General features: G+C 42.7%; 1 protein-coding gene across 1 annotated transcript in view; it reads left to right on the top strand.

Moving 5' to 3' along the window:
- Positions 1–638: 638 nt before the first annotated feature.
- Positions 639–13,731, top strand: part of LOC139415876 (tumor necrosis factor ligand superfamily member 10-like) — a 47,140-nt gene continuing 34,047 nt past the window's right edge. Inside the window, exon 1 of the mRNA XM_071164008.1 lies at positions 639–1,040. Within this exon, the coding sequence (XP_071020109.1) occupies positions 816–1,040 (225 nt within the window). The 5' untranslated portion in view covers positions 639–815. The remainder of the gene's footprint in view (positions 1,041–13,731) is intronic.

The following is a 13,731-nucleotide window of genomic DNA, read 5'->3' as shown; positions in this document are numbered from 1 at the left end:
CCTTTTAGTTTTACATGGCCTAAACGGATCATCTTGGTGGATAAATCAATGCTAGATGGAAAAAAAACACACTTTTAAAAGACCATGTGTAAAAAATAAAATCCCCATGCATTTCAAACGCCCCCCTCCACCTACTAACAATAATATATACGCTTTTGTCAAGGGGGTGGCGTGTAATGTTTTCAAGGCAAGTTATCCACATTAATAACCAACAGAGTGTTGGCTAAATATTTGTCCTCCCTAGTCCAATTCTGTTCAGAGCACTGGCATGACTCTCTCTCTCTCTCTCTCTCTCTCTCGCTCTCACTCAATTTGATTCAATTTAAGTGCTTCATTGGCATGGGAAACATATGTTAACGTTGGCAAAGCAAGTGAAGTAGATAATAAACAAAGTGAGATAAACAATAAAAATGAACAGTAAACATTACACTCACAGAAGTTCCAAAATAATGAAGACATTTAAAATCTCTATCTCTCTCTCTTCCTCAGTCTGCACTCTGCACTTTCTCAGCCGCTCTCTCTCTCTATCTCTCTCTCTCTCTCTCTCTCTCTCTGTCTCTCCGGAACGTGGCTTGCCCCAGACAACTTTCTTTCTCAACTCGCCTTGCACAGCAGTCATCGTGCCAAAGAGGAAGGAATAGGAGTTTTTACCCTGCTTTCTCCTCCCACTCAAAACTGAATGGAAGGACTCTTTCGGAATCGGAAAAGCAGGAGACACACTCGTTTAGCTTAGACATTGATTTAATTTACCCGTCCGGTCAGCGACTTCTTTGTTGTGTTTTTTTTAAGGATACTCATGCGTCGGGAATGCCACCATGGCCACGCCGAACAGTCTACAGCAGCAGCAGGATTACTTCAGGAGCGTCAGCAGCGAATCCACCACGTATATGATGGTCCCGGCCACGACGGCAGCGGCAAACACGCGTCGCGATGCCGCGCCGTCCAAGATGTGGGTCGCTATGGTGGTGATTGTGGTGGTCGTTCTACAGATTGCTTCTACTACAGGTCTGTTCGTCTACCTGAATATGTCGATATCACAGGTAAGGAGTTTGTTTTTGTTCAGGGGATTGGGCAATGAAGGAAACGGGATGAAGGGAGAGGAGTGTTTTCTTGGCCGCAGACAGTTGGCTTTGCCGCGGACATTTACATGCAACACAAACTTCTTGATGAAACTTGTTGACGATATTCCAGCCCTGTGTGGATGAACTTTACGCAGGATTTTTACAGTTTCAGGAAATGGTGTGACCTATGGATTTTGCTTGTGCATACATTACGCAAAATGTAATATGGTTAAATGTCTCTCTAGCAACAGTGGCCAAACATGTTATTTGTGTTAGATTATTTATAGACAAATCACGTATAGCCTAACAGTTTAAGGTCGCCAATTCATAACCACAGTATAACAGCAAAACTTTTGCAGCAAAAGTATAGTCTGTAATCTGGATAATATAGGTTTTGAAAGGTAGGCTAAATGCAATTTTGTGCAACACGAGTTTGATCTAAATAGCTATAGGCTGACAATAACCCAGAGTTCGGCTTCCAAAGACCAACACCATTTAACCATTATACATAACACAAAGTAATGAACATGGTAATAACATTTAACCAGATTATAGAACATATTGATTGCAACAGAGTAAACCTGATATCCATATCATGCTGACACAGACATTTCTTTATAATGTAGTCTGATCTAACTGATGATGGAAGGTGATGGGTGTGCTGGCAGAGAGAATGGAGGGAGAGAGAGAGAGAATGAGAGACAGAGACAGAGACAGGTGGACGTATACAAAAATACAGACAGAGAGAGAGAAAGCGAGATAGAGACAGATGGACAGACAAAAAGACAGACAGAGAGAAAGCGAGATAGAGACAGATGGACAGACAAAAAGACAGACAGAGAGAGAGAATGAGAGACAGAGACAGATGGACAGACAAAAAGAGAGAGAGATAGAGACAGATATAAACAGACAGAGCGCGAGAGAGAATGACTGACAGACAGACAGAAATACGAAGTCATTATGGATGAATTATGGTACGAAACCGAAACTTGCTGCTTGTTATTATGTATAATAGCGTATAATTGTGTTAAATAAGATATGATCAAGTTTGATAATAAGTCCTTCAAAATGAACATTCAGGTCCGTTCTTCAGTTTCATCCAAACTAACAAGGTGGCCGAGATCCACCTTGTTTGCAGCCTGCAAAGAGACATACAAGTGAGAGGGAAAGGAAAGGAATGTGATTTCACCTTTTACTGAAAAATATAATTGTTTTCTATGATTGTCTTTTACTTTTCTTGTAGTGATGTGAATATAGATGTGTATATAGATGTGTATAGTGTATATTGATGTGTATATAGATGTGTATATAGATGTGTATAGTGTATATTGATGTGTATATAGATGTGTATATAGATGTGTATATAGATGTGAATATTGATGTGTATATAGATGTGTATATAGATGTGTATATAGATATGAATATAGATGTGAATATAGATGTGTATATAGATGTGTATAGTGTATATTGATGTGTATATAGATGTGTATATAGATGTGAATATTGATGTGTATATAGATGTGTATATAGATGTGTATATAGATATGAATATAGATGTGAATATAGATGTGTATATAGATGTGAATATTGATGTGTATAGTGTATATAGATGTGTATATAGATGTGTATAGTGTATATAGATGTGAATATTGATGTGTATATAGATGTGTATATTGATGTGTATAAAGATGTGAATATAGATGTGTATATATATGTGTATATAGATGTGTATATATATGTGTATATTGATGTGTCTAGTGTATATAGATGTGTAAAGTGTATATAGATGTGAATATTGGTGTGTATAGTGTATATAGATGTGTATATAGATGTGAATATAGATGTGTATATAGATGTGTATAGTGTATATAGATGTGTATATTGATGTGTATATAGATGTGTATATAGATGTGTATATAGATGTGTATAGTGTATATTGATGTGTATATAGATGTGTATATAGATGTGTATATAGATGTGTATAGTGTATATAGATGTGAATATTGATGTGTATATAGATGTGTATATAGATGTGAATATTGATGTGAATATTGATGTGTATAATGTATATAGATGTGAATATTGATGTGTATAGTGTATATAGATGTGAATATTGATGTGTATATAGATGTGAATATTGATGTGTATATAGATGTGTATATAGAAGTGTATATAGATGTGAATATTGATGTGAATATTGATGTGTATAGCGTATATAGATGTGAATATTGATGTGTATAGTGTATATAGATGTGTATAGTGTATATAGATATAGATGTGAATATGGATGTATATAGTGTATATAGATGTGTATATAGATGTGAATATTGATGTGTATATAGATGTGTATATAGATGTGAATATTGATGTGTATAGTGTATATAGATGTGAATATTGATGTGAATATTGATGTGAATATAGATGTGTATATAGATATGAATATAGATGTGAATATAGATGTGTATATAGATGTGAATATTGATGTGTATAGTGTATATTGATGTGTATATAGATGTGTATATAGATGTGAATATTGATGTGTGTATAGATGTGTATATAGATGTGTGTATAGATGTGTATATAGATGTGTATATAGATGTGTATATAGATGTGTATATAGATGTGAATATTGATGTGTGTATAGATGTGTATATAGATGTGTATATAGATGTGTATATAGATGTGTATATAGATGTGAATATTGATGTGTATATAGATGTGTATATAGATGTGTATATAGATGTGAATATTGATGTGTATATAGATGTGAATATTGATGTGTATATAGATGTGTATATAGATGTGAATATTGATGTGTATAGTGTATATAGATGTGAATATTGATGTGAATATTGATGTGAATATAGATGTGTATATAGATATGAATATAGATGTGAATATAGATGTGTATATAGATGTGAATATTGATGTGTATAGTGTATATAGATGTGTATATAGATGTGTATAGTGTATATTGATGTGTATATAGATGTGTATATAGATGTGAATATTGATGTGTGTATAGATGTGTATATAGATGTGTGTATAGATGTGTATATAGATGTGTATATAGATGTGTATATAGATGTGTATATAGATGTGAATATTGATGTGTGTATAGATGTGTATATAGATGTGTATATAGATGTGTATATAGATGTGTATATAGATGTGTATATAGATGTGTATATAGATGTGAATATTGTACAAAATACTCAATGCTTCTTTTTTTTCTTTCTTTTTTTACACTTGAGAAGAGCACAAACAAACACTTTCAGTGCATGGGACTAGAATAAACTTTCCACCAGTAGCTTATTTGTCATACAGATGTGTAAAGTGTATATAGTTGTGAATATTGATGTGTATATAGATGTGTATATAGATGTGAATATTGATGTGTATATAGATGTGAATATATATGTGTATATAGATGTGTATATAGATGTGTATATTGATGTGTATAGTGTATATAGATGTGTAAAGTGTATATAGATGTGAATATTGATGTGTATAGTGTATATAGATGTGTATAGTGTATATAGATGTGAATATTGATGTGTATATAGATGTGTATATAGATGTGTATAGTGTATATAGATGTGAATATTGATGTGCATATAGATGTGAATATTGATGTGTATAGTGTATATAGATGTGTATATAGATGTGAATATTGATGTGTATATAGATGTGAATATAAGTCAAGTCATCAGCATATGTTCATGCCATGGGTGGTTGTTGAGAGAGCGAGAGAGAGAGAGAGAGAGAGAGAGAGAGAGAGAGAGAGAGAGAGAGAGAGAGAGAGAGAGAGAGAGAGAGAGGAGAGAGACAGAGAGAGAAAGAGAGAGAGAGAGAGAGAGACAGAGAGAGAAAGAGAGAGAGAGAGAGTGTGAGAGAGAGAAAGAGAGAGAGAGATTGCTTTGGCAATGTTAACACGTTTCCCATGCCAATAAAGCCCTTGAATTGAATTGAATTGAATTGAGAGAGAGAGAGAGAGAGAGAGCGCGAGAGAGCGCGAGAGAGAGCGCGAGAGAGCGAGAGAGAGCAGGAGAGAGACAGAGAGAGAGAGCAGGAGAGAGCAGGGGAGAGAGAGAGAGAGAGAGCAGGAGAGAGCAGGAGAGAGAGCGAGAGAGAGCGCGAGAGAGCGCGAGAGAGAGCGAGAGAGAGCAGGAGAGAGACAGAGAGAGAGAGCAGGAGAGAGCAGGGGAGAGAGAGAGAGAGAGAGCAGGAGAGAGCAGGAGAGAGCGAGAGAGAGCGAGAGAGAGCAGGAGAGAGCGTGAGAGAGCGAGAGAGAGCAGGAGAGAGCAGGAGAGAGCGTGAGAGAGCAAGAGAGAGTGTGAGAGAGCGTGAGAGAGCGAGAGAGAGCGCGAGAGAGGAGGAGAGAGCGTGAGAGAGAGAGATAGCGCGAGAGAGCAGGAGAGAGCATGAGAGAGAGAGAGCGTGAGAGAGCATGAGAGAGCGTGAGAGAGCGCGCGCGAGAGAGACATTTTCTGTACCTTAAGTAAGTCATGTCAACATGCGAGTCAGTCAACAAGTATGTCAACCAACAAGTATGTCAACACCTGTATATAAGTCAAGTCATCAGCATATGTTCATGCCATGGGTGGTTGTTGAGAGAGAGAGAGAGAGAGAGAGAGAGAGAGAGAGAGAGAGAGAGAGAGAGAGAGAGAGAGAGAGAGAGAGAGAGAGAGAGAGAGAGAGTCAGTCAGCAAGTATGTCAACTAACTCCAGTCAGCAGAACATGTCCGCATCTTTCCTGTCCTTATTGGCACCCTATTCCCTATGGACCCTGGTCAAAAGTAGTGCACTATATAGGGAATAGGGCTCAAGTCAAAAATAGTGCACTATATATGGACTAGGGCTCTGGTCAATAGTAGTACCACTATATAGGGACTAGGGCTCTGGTTAATAGTAGTGCACTATATAGGGACTAGGGCTCTGGTCAATAGTAGTGCACTATATAGGGAATAGGGTATTTGGGGAACATAGTATGTCTGAACAGAAAGAAGTGTGTGAGTAGTGTTCTAATCCTCACAATTTACTAAGTCTAGCTGTGTGTGTGTGTGTGTGTGTTGGGTTCAGTGGTAGTCAGAGCAGGCCCCCTTGATTCACGTTGAGTCATATAGGGGTGGATTGGCCTCTTTCAAGGCCTTTCTTTAGGCCCCTTCGTGTGTGTGTGTGTGTATGTATGTGGTGCATAAGGTGGGGGGTCAAGATGTACCCCCTCTATTCCCTGTGAGTCATACTGTAATGGAGAGAGGTGAGACATGTGGGGGAGAGAGAGGGGGGGGGAGAGAGGAGGGGAAAACGTGTGGGAGAGAGAGAGGAGGGGGAGAGAGGAGGGGGAGAGAGAGGAGGGGGAGACATATGGAGCTGTCTGTGTTTTAGGTTTCAGAGAGGTTTTGATCAGCCTCTACGGGGTACGAGTCAACAGGTGGGCATGGGGATAACCCGTGTGTCGGGGGATATATTAAATATGTATATATTATATATTTGAGGCCTTTTTTGGGCCCCCACGGCATGTGTGAGTGATTGAGTGAGTGTGTGAGTTAATGAATGTGTGTGTGGATGAGTGGGTGAGTGTGTGAGTGAATTAGTGTGTGTGTGTGTGGATGGGTGGGTGAGTGTGTGCGGCGTGCATGTGTAGATAACCTGTCCCCTTATCCCTGTCTGTCCACCTAGTCCTCTCCCTGTCCCCTTATCCCTGTCTGTCCACCTAGTCCTCTCCCTGTCTCCTTATCCCTGTCTGTCCACCTAGTCCTCTCCCTGTCCCCTTATCCCTGTCTATCCACCTAGTCCTCTCCCTGTCTCCTTATCCCTGTCTGTCCACCTAGTCCTCTCCCTGTCTCCTTAGCCCTGTCTGTCCACCTAGTCCTCTCCTTGTCTCCTTATCCCTGTCTGTCCACCTAGTCTTTCCCTGTCCTCTCCTGACAACATTCTGATAGTTCTGAAGGGGCTCTCGTCAACAATAACAACTTTGGTGTGAAGTTATATCCATACTAATGTTGACGCATTCCCCTCTTCCTCAGTTCCACGTTCTCTCTCTCTCTCTCTCTCTCTCTCTCTCTCTCTCTCTCTCTCTCTCTCTCTCTGTCTCTCTCTCTCTGTCTCTCTCTCTGTCTCCCTCTCTCTCTCTCTCTCTCTGTCTCTCTCTCTCTCTCTGTCTCTCTCTCTGTCTCTCTCTCTCTCTCTCTCTCTCTCTCTCTCTGTCTCTCTCTCTCTCTGTCTCTCTCTCTGTCTCTCTCTCTCTCTCTCTCTCTCTCTCTCTCTCTCTCTCTCTCTCTCTCTCTCTCTCTGTCTCTCTCTCTCTCTGTCTCCCTCTCTCTCTCTTTCACAATCTCTTTTCCCCTATTCCCTCATTACTCTCCTGAAGTGAGGAACACCTCGACCGTATAGCCCGTCAAGCTATGTTTTCGTTTGGGGGGGCTTCATTGTTGATTCATGTTACACCATGTCAGAGTAGTAGAAGGAATTCTCTATTTTCCTGGAGTGACACAAGCAGACGTTTTACAAGCAGCTAGAGACTCTGAACTAGTGATTCTCTGGCTCCAGAATGTCCATTTATAAGGAAATCCCCTGACACACACACACACACACACACACACACACACACACACACACACACACACACACACACACACACACACACACACACACACACACACACACACACACACACACACACACACACATGGAGAGGGGATGTCTTGGAGCCATTTTATTTTTATGCTAAAACAGTCTTTTGTTCTCCAAAATGTGTGAGGGGGAGAGAGAGAGAGAGAGAGAGAGAGAGAATTAATTAATGAATGAATGAATTGGAGAGAGTAGGACAGAGAGAGAGAGAGAGAGACGGAGAGAAAGGGAGAGAGGGAGAGAGAGAGTAGACCAGAGATAGAAAGAGAGAGAGAGAGAGAGAGAGTAGGACAGAGAGAGAGAGATAGAGTAGGACAGAGAGACAGAGAGAGATAGAGAGAGAGAGAGAGAGAGAGAGAGAGAGAGAGAGAATGTTATCTGTCTAAATAAAGATGACACTGCCCAGTGACATCACCACCACCACCACAAGCTATCGGTTCATTCTCTCTTCCAGAGAATCAACTGACTCGTATACACTAACCTTTATGTTAAGTGTAAATCAAATAGATCAGATCTTCCAGGATTGGTTCTAGTTGTTTTTGTTTAACATAGAGACCATTTAGAACAAAGAGGAGAGGTTTGCCAGTAGGAGAGGTTTTTAAGACTCCAAAAAACTGCTTTAAATGATTTCTGGCTCTGTTCATAATGAATACCCCTGACTCTCTCTCTCTCTCTCTCTCTCTCTCACACACACACACACACACACACACACACACACACACACACACACACACACACACACACACACACACACACACACACACACACACACACACACACACACACACACACACACACACACACACACACACACACACACACACACAGAGACACACAGGCATAGCCTTGGGAAGAGTGAGGGTTGTCCAGTCCGATACCGATGCGTGAGGACAGGATATTTACGTTCAGGCAACAGAACGCTCATTAGGATGTGTCCACAGCTGTGTGTGTGTGCGTATACAGTCGTGGCCAAAAGTTTTGAGAATGACACAATTATACATTTTCACAAAGTCTGCTGCCTCAGTTTGTATGATGGCAATTTGCATATTCTCCAGAATGTTATGAAGAGTGATCAGATGAATTGCAATTCCAAGTTCCTCTTTGCCATGCAAATTAACTGAATCCCCCAAAAACATTTCCACTGCATTTCAGCCCTGCCACAAAAGGACCAGCTGACATCATGTCAGTGATTCTCTCGTTAATTAACACAGGTGTGAGTGTTGACGAGGACAAGGCTGGAGATAACTCTGTCATGCTGATTGAGTTCGAATAACAGACTGGAAGCTTCAAAAGGAGGGTGGTGCTTGGAATCATTGTTCTTCCTCTGTCATCCATGGTTACCTGCAAGGAAACACGTGCCGTCATCATTGCTTTGCACAAAAAGGGCTTCACAGGCAAGGATATTGCTGCCAGTAAGATTGCACCTAAATCAACCATTTATCGGATCATCAAGAACTTCAAGGAGAGCGGTTCAATTGTTATGAAGAATGCTTCAGGGCTCCCAAGAAAGTCCAGCAAGCGCCAGGAACGTCTCCCAAAGTTGATTCAGCTGTGGGATCGGGGCACCACCAGTACATAGCCTGCTCAGGAATGGCAGCAGGCAGGTGTGAGTGCATCTGCACACACAGTGAGGCAAAGACTTTTGGAGGATGGCCTGGTGTCAAGAAGGGCAGCAAAGAAGACACTTCTCTCCAGGAAAAACATCAGGGACAGACTGATATTCTGCAAAAGGTACAGGGATTGGACTGCTGAGGACTGGGGTAAAGTCCTTTTCTCTGATGAATCTCCTTTCCGATTGTTTGGGGCATCTGGAAAAAAGCTTGTCCAGAGAAGGTGAGCACTACCATCAGTCCTGTGTCATGCCAACAGTAAAGCATCCTGAGACCATTCATGTGTGGGGTTGCTTCTCAGCCAAGGGAGTGGGCTCACTCACAATGAATAAAGAATAAATAAAGAATGGTACCAAAGCCATGAATAAAGAATGGTACCAACACATCCTCCGAGAGCAACTTCTCCCAACCATCCAGGAACAGTTTGGGACGAACAATGCCTTTTCCAGCATGATGGAGCACCTTGCCATAAGGCAAAAGTGATAACTAAGTGGCTCGGGGAACAAAACATAGATATTTTGGGTCCATGGCCAGGAAACTCCCCAGACCTTAATCCCATTGAGAATTTGTGGTCAATCCTCAAGAGGCGGGTGGACAAACAAAAACCCACAAGTTCTGACAAACTCCAAGCATTGATTATGCAAGAATGGGTTACCATCAGTCAGGATGTGGCCCAGAAGTTAATTGACAGCATGCCAGGGTGGATTTCAGAGGTCCTGAAAAAGAAGGGTCAACACTGCAAATATTGACTCTTTGCATCAACTTCATGTAATTGTCAATAAAATCCTTTGACACCTTTGAAATGCTTGTAATTATTCTTCAGTATTCCATAGTAACATCTGACAAAAAATATCTAAAGTCACTGAAGCAGCAAACTTTGTGGAAATTAATATTTGTGTCATTCTCAAATATTTTGGCCACGACTGTATGTGTGTGTGTTTCTGTCTGTGTAGATCTGTAGTACTGACATATACTGTAACTCTTCTCTTCATACCAGATTGCTTTTCCTCTCCTCTCCTCTCCTCTCCTATCCTCTCCTCTCCTCTCCTCTCCTCTCCTCTCCTCTCCTCTCCTCTCCTCTCCTCTCCTCTCCTCTCCTCTCCTCTCCTCTCCTCTCCTCTCCTCTCCTCTCCTCTCCTCTCCCCTCCCCTCCCCTCCCCTCCTCTCCTCTTCTCTTCTCTTCTCTTCTCTTCTCTTCTCTTCTCTTCTCTTCTCTTCTCTTCTCTTCTCTTCTCTTCTCTTCAGTTGTCTCTTCCCTTCCTCTTTGCCCCCCTCTCTCTCTTTCTCTCTCCCTCTTTTTGTCTCTCGTACTCCCCCCCCCCCCCCCCTCTTCTCTGATGCTAAAGATTTGTTTAATCTTCGGCCAAATAACCTGGCCTTGTTGGAGCTGTGTGTGTGTGTGTGTGTGTGTGTGTGTCTGTGTCTGTGTGTGTGTGTGTGTGTGTCATGCACCCATTATTTTAGACGGGGCATGAAGTACGTGAGAATGGAGGGGGAAGTGGTTAGAGAATTTATTATTTTTCAAACACCTGTAACAGCTTCGTTCCTGCAGTCATCATCATTATTCCTAGTTCTAGGACAAACATATGTCTATCTTTCTGGGTTATCTAACCTTCGCACCTGTTCAATTGTCATTGTAATGAAGTATGCACATAGATTCTTTCAGAACTTCTATTGCTGATGGAGATTAGTACAACTGGCACACTGTACAGTATAACAATACACATGAATGTATCTATGTGTTGTAATTTCAGTGTTGAAAAGAGCTATCTAAAATACCTATCTAAATGCCTGTCAATCTGTATCTCTGAATGTCACTGTGGTTCCATTACTCGGCTTATCAAAACAGAGTGCCAGGGGGTCGGGATCAGGGGTCGCGGTCGGGCTCTGGAAATGCCAGATCCTGCCTTTAGCTTCGGGCAGTTATCTGGATAAAAGATTGAAAGGAAAGCAGTACATTTAAGTCCTCCTTGCATTTCTAAAAGTACAACTTGATAGCAGCCATGCCAGCTAATATATTTAGACAAGCTACTCTAACTTGATCGATAGCCTGAAATGGCCTGGTAGCTAGTCATGAGGTCAGGACCATGGGGAACCTATATAGATGTCTAGCTAAAGCCAACTTCATCAAATTGCCAGCTGGCTAGTGTTACAGACAAACCACATTGTTTTATTCATCAAGAAGGAATCAACAGGCTACATAGCTTGATCACAATCATTTACAGACATGCATATCGCCCTTCACCTGCAGCTGAACACTAATCAAACGCTGTGTGTGTCGCTCTACACTCTCTCCTCCACTGACGATACTGACAATACTGACGATACTGTACCCACTAGAGTATCTAGCATCCTGCCCAGGCATCTCTGTGCTCTGTGCACCTTGGAAGGAACCACTGACTAGGGAGAATAGGGGAGGGGTTCTTTGCCTGCTCCAGTCAGTGTGCCCATTCCACAAAAATAATGTTGACAATAATACTTTCCCTTCTCAACCCAGCGGCTCCAGGATGTTTTATTCAACTTCATCCAGCATGAAATCCATCCTACCTCTAGTGTTCTCCAGCGGGAGATCAGAGGTTAGAGGTTTGGGATGTGATAGAATGCAATGAGTCATAAATGGAATTCCTGGAACCCTGGGATGGAACTGCTGGAGCCCTGGGATGGAACTGCTGGAACCCTGGGATGGAACTGCTGGAACCCTGGGATGGGACTGCTGGAACCCTGGGATGGAACTGCTGGAACCCTGGGATGGAACTGCTGGAACCATGGGATGGAACTGCTGGAACCCTGGGATGGAACTGCTGGAGCCCTGGGATGGAACTGCTGGAACCATGGGATGGAACTGCTGGAACCCTGGGATGGAACTGCTGGAACCCTGGGATGGGACTGCTGGAACCCTGGGATGGAACTGCTGGAGCCCTGGGATGGAACTGCTGGAACCCTGAGATGGAACTGCTGGAACCCTGGGATGGAACTGCTGGAGCCCTGGGATGGAACTGCTGGAACCCTGAGATGGAACTGCTGGAACCCTGAGATGGAACTGCTGGAACCCTGGGATGGAACTTCTGGAACCCTGGGATGGGACTGCTGGAACCCTGAGATGGGACTGCTGGAACCCTGAGATAGAACTGCTGAAACCCTGGGATGGAACCCAGCGGGTTCTATCTGTTAGCTGTTTGAACTGAAGCTTCAGATTATCCTAACCACTAACTTCTGACCTTAACTATTGTGGCAACGCCAAACTGACCTAAGATTAATGCCATACTACTCCCTGGCATGACTAGTGCACCATGTTGTTCTGATCTAACTCTAACCAATATGGGGGAAATGTTAAAACGGACCCCAAATCAGTCTTGGCAAAACAGGATCATACTCCTCTGTGGAATAACTATGGGGTCAGAAGTGTTTGGAGCAGGGATACATTGGGTTGCTGTAGTTGTTATATATCGCCACGTGGGCAGGAAAAACCCTTCTCTGAGATTGTCGCCAGTTGCTTTTTGAAAACCAATCACACTCCAATCCTCCCGACTGCTGGCGGAATGTTTCGTAGCCTGGGTGGCGCTTTGAAATGACATCACAATGTCTCAGAACAGGGTTTGTCTTCCAAGAGTTCCACAGTTGGTTTACAGAGCAACCACTGGCAACGACCGGGGAACAGACAAAGACATTTGTGTGTGAATGTCTGGGCTCTAAAAACCTCTCTGTTGTTTAGGTGTTTGGCTGACCCCTGCTTAACAATCTATCGGCTCACTAGACCACCCACTTGGCCACACAAACACACAACACACGCATATAGACACACACACAATCAACCCCTCCATCGCTTACTTTATCTTGTGTGCACAGGTGTGAAAAACAAACGAATGACATAACTGGTGACCTCGCCTCTTTCTTTCTTCCTTTCCTCCTGTGTTACGGGAATCAGAAACTAGATCGAAACTCTAAATTCTTACTCTGTGTGTATGTGTGTGTGCGTGCGTGCGTGCGAGTGTGTGTGTGTGTGTGTGAGTGTGTGTGTGCATGTCTTATCATGTTATCGTAGCAAGTCGTTACTGCATGTGTTTAATAGAACATGAACACAATACTTTCAAGGACAGACAGACGGACGGGCGGGCGGGCGGGCGGGCGGGCAGGCGGGCGGGCAGGCGGGCAGGCAGGCAGGCAGGCAGGCAGGCAGGCAGGCAGGCAGGCAGGAGGCAGGCAGGCAGGCAGGCAGGCAGGCAGGCAGGCAGGCAGGCAGGCAGGCAGGCAGGCAGGCAGGCAGGCAGGCAGGCAGGCAGGCAGGGAGGGATTAAAAGGTCATAGAGACTTTAGGTAGGTTGGTTGCCATTCTGGTTCTAATTTAGACGTATTTATTTCACAGCCAATGACAAGGGTTGTTATTGTTATTAATTAACTCCTTGTTATTTTTTTGTTGTACCAGCCGT

The sequence above is a fragment of the Oncorhynchus clarkii genome, chromosome 9 (assembly GCF_045791955.1).
Source record: "Oncorhynchus clarkii lewisi isolate Uvic-CL-2024 chromosome 9, UVic_Ocla_1.0, whole genome shotgun sequence".
NCBI lineage: Eukaryota > Metazoa > Chordata > Actinopteri > Salmoniformes > Salmonidae > Oncorhynchus > Oncorhynchus clarkii.
The sequence above is the reverse complement of the archived record's forward strand: the minus strand, read 5'-3'. Positions and strand labels throughout refer to the sequence as shown.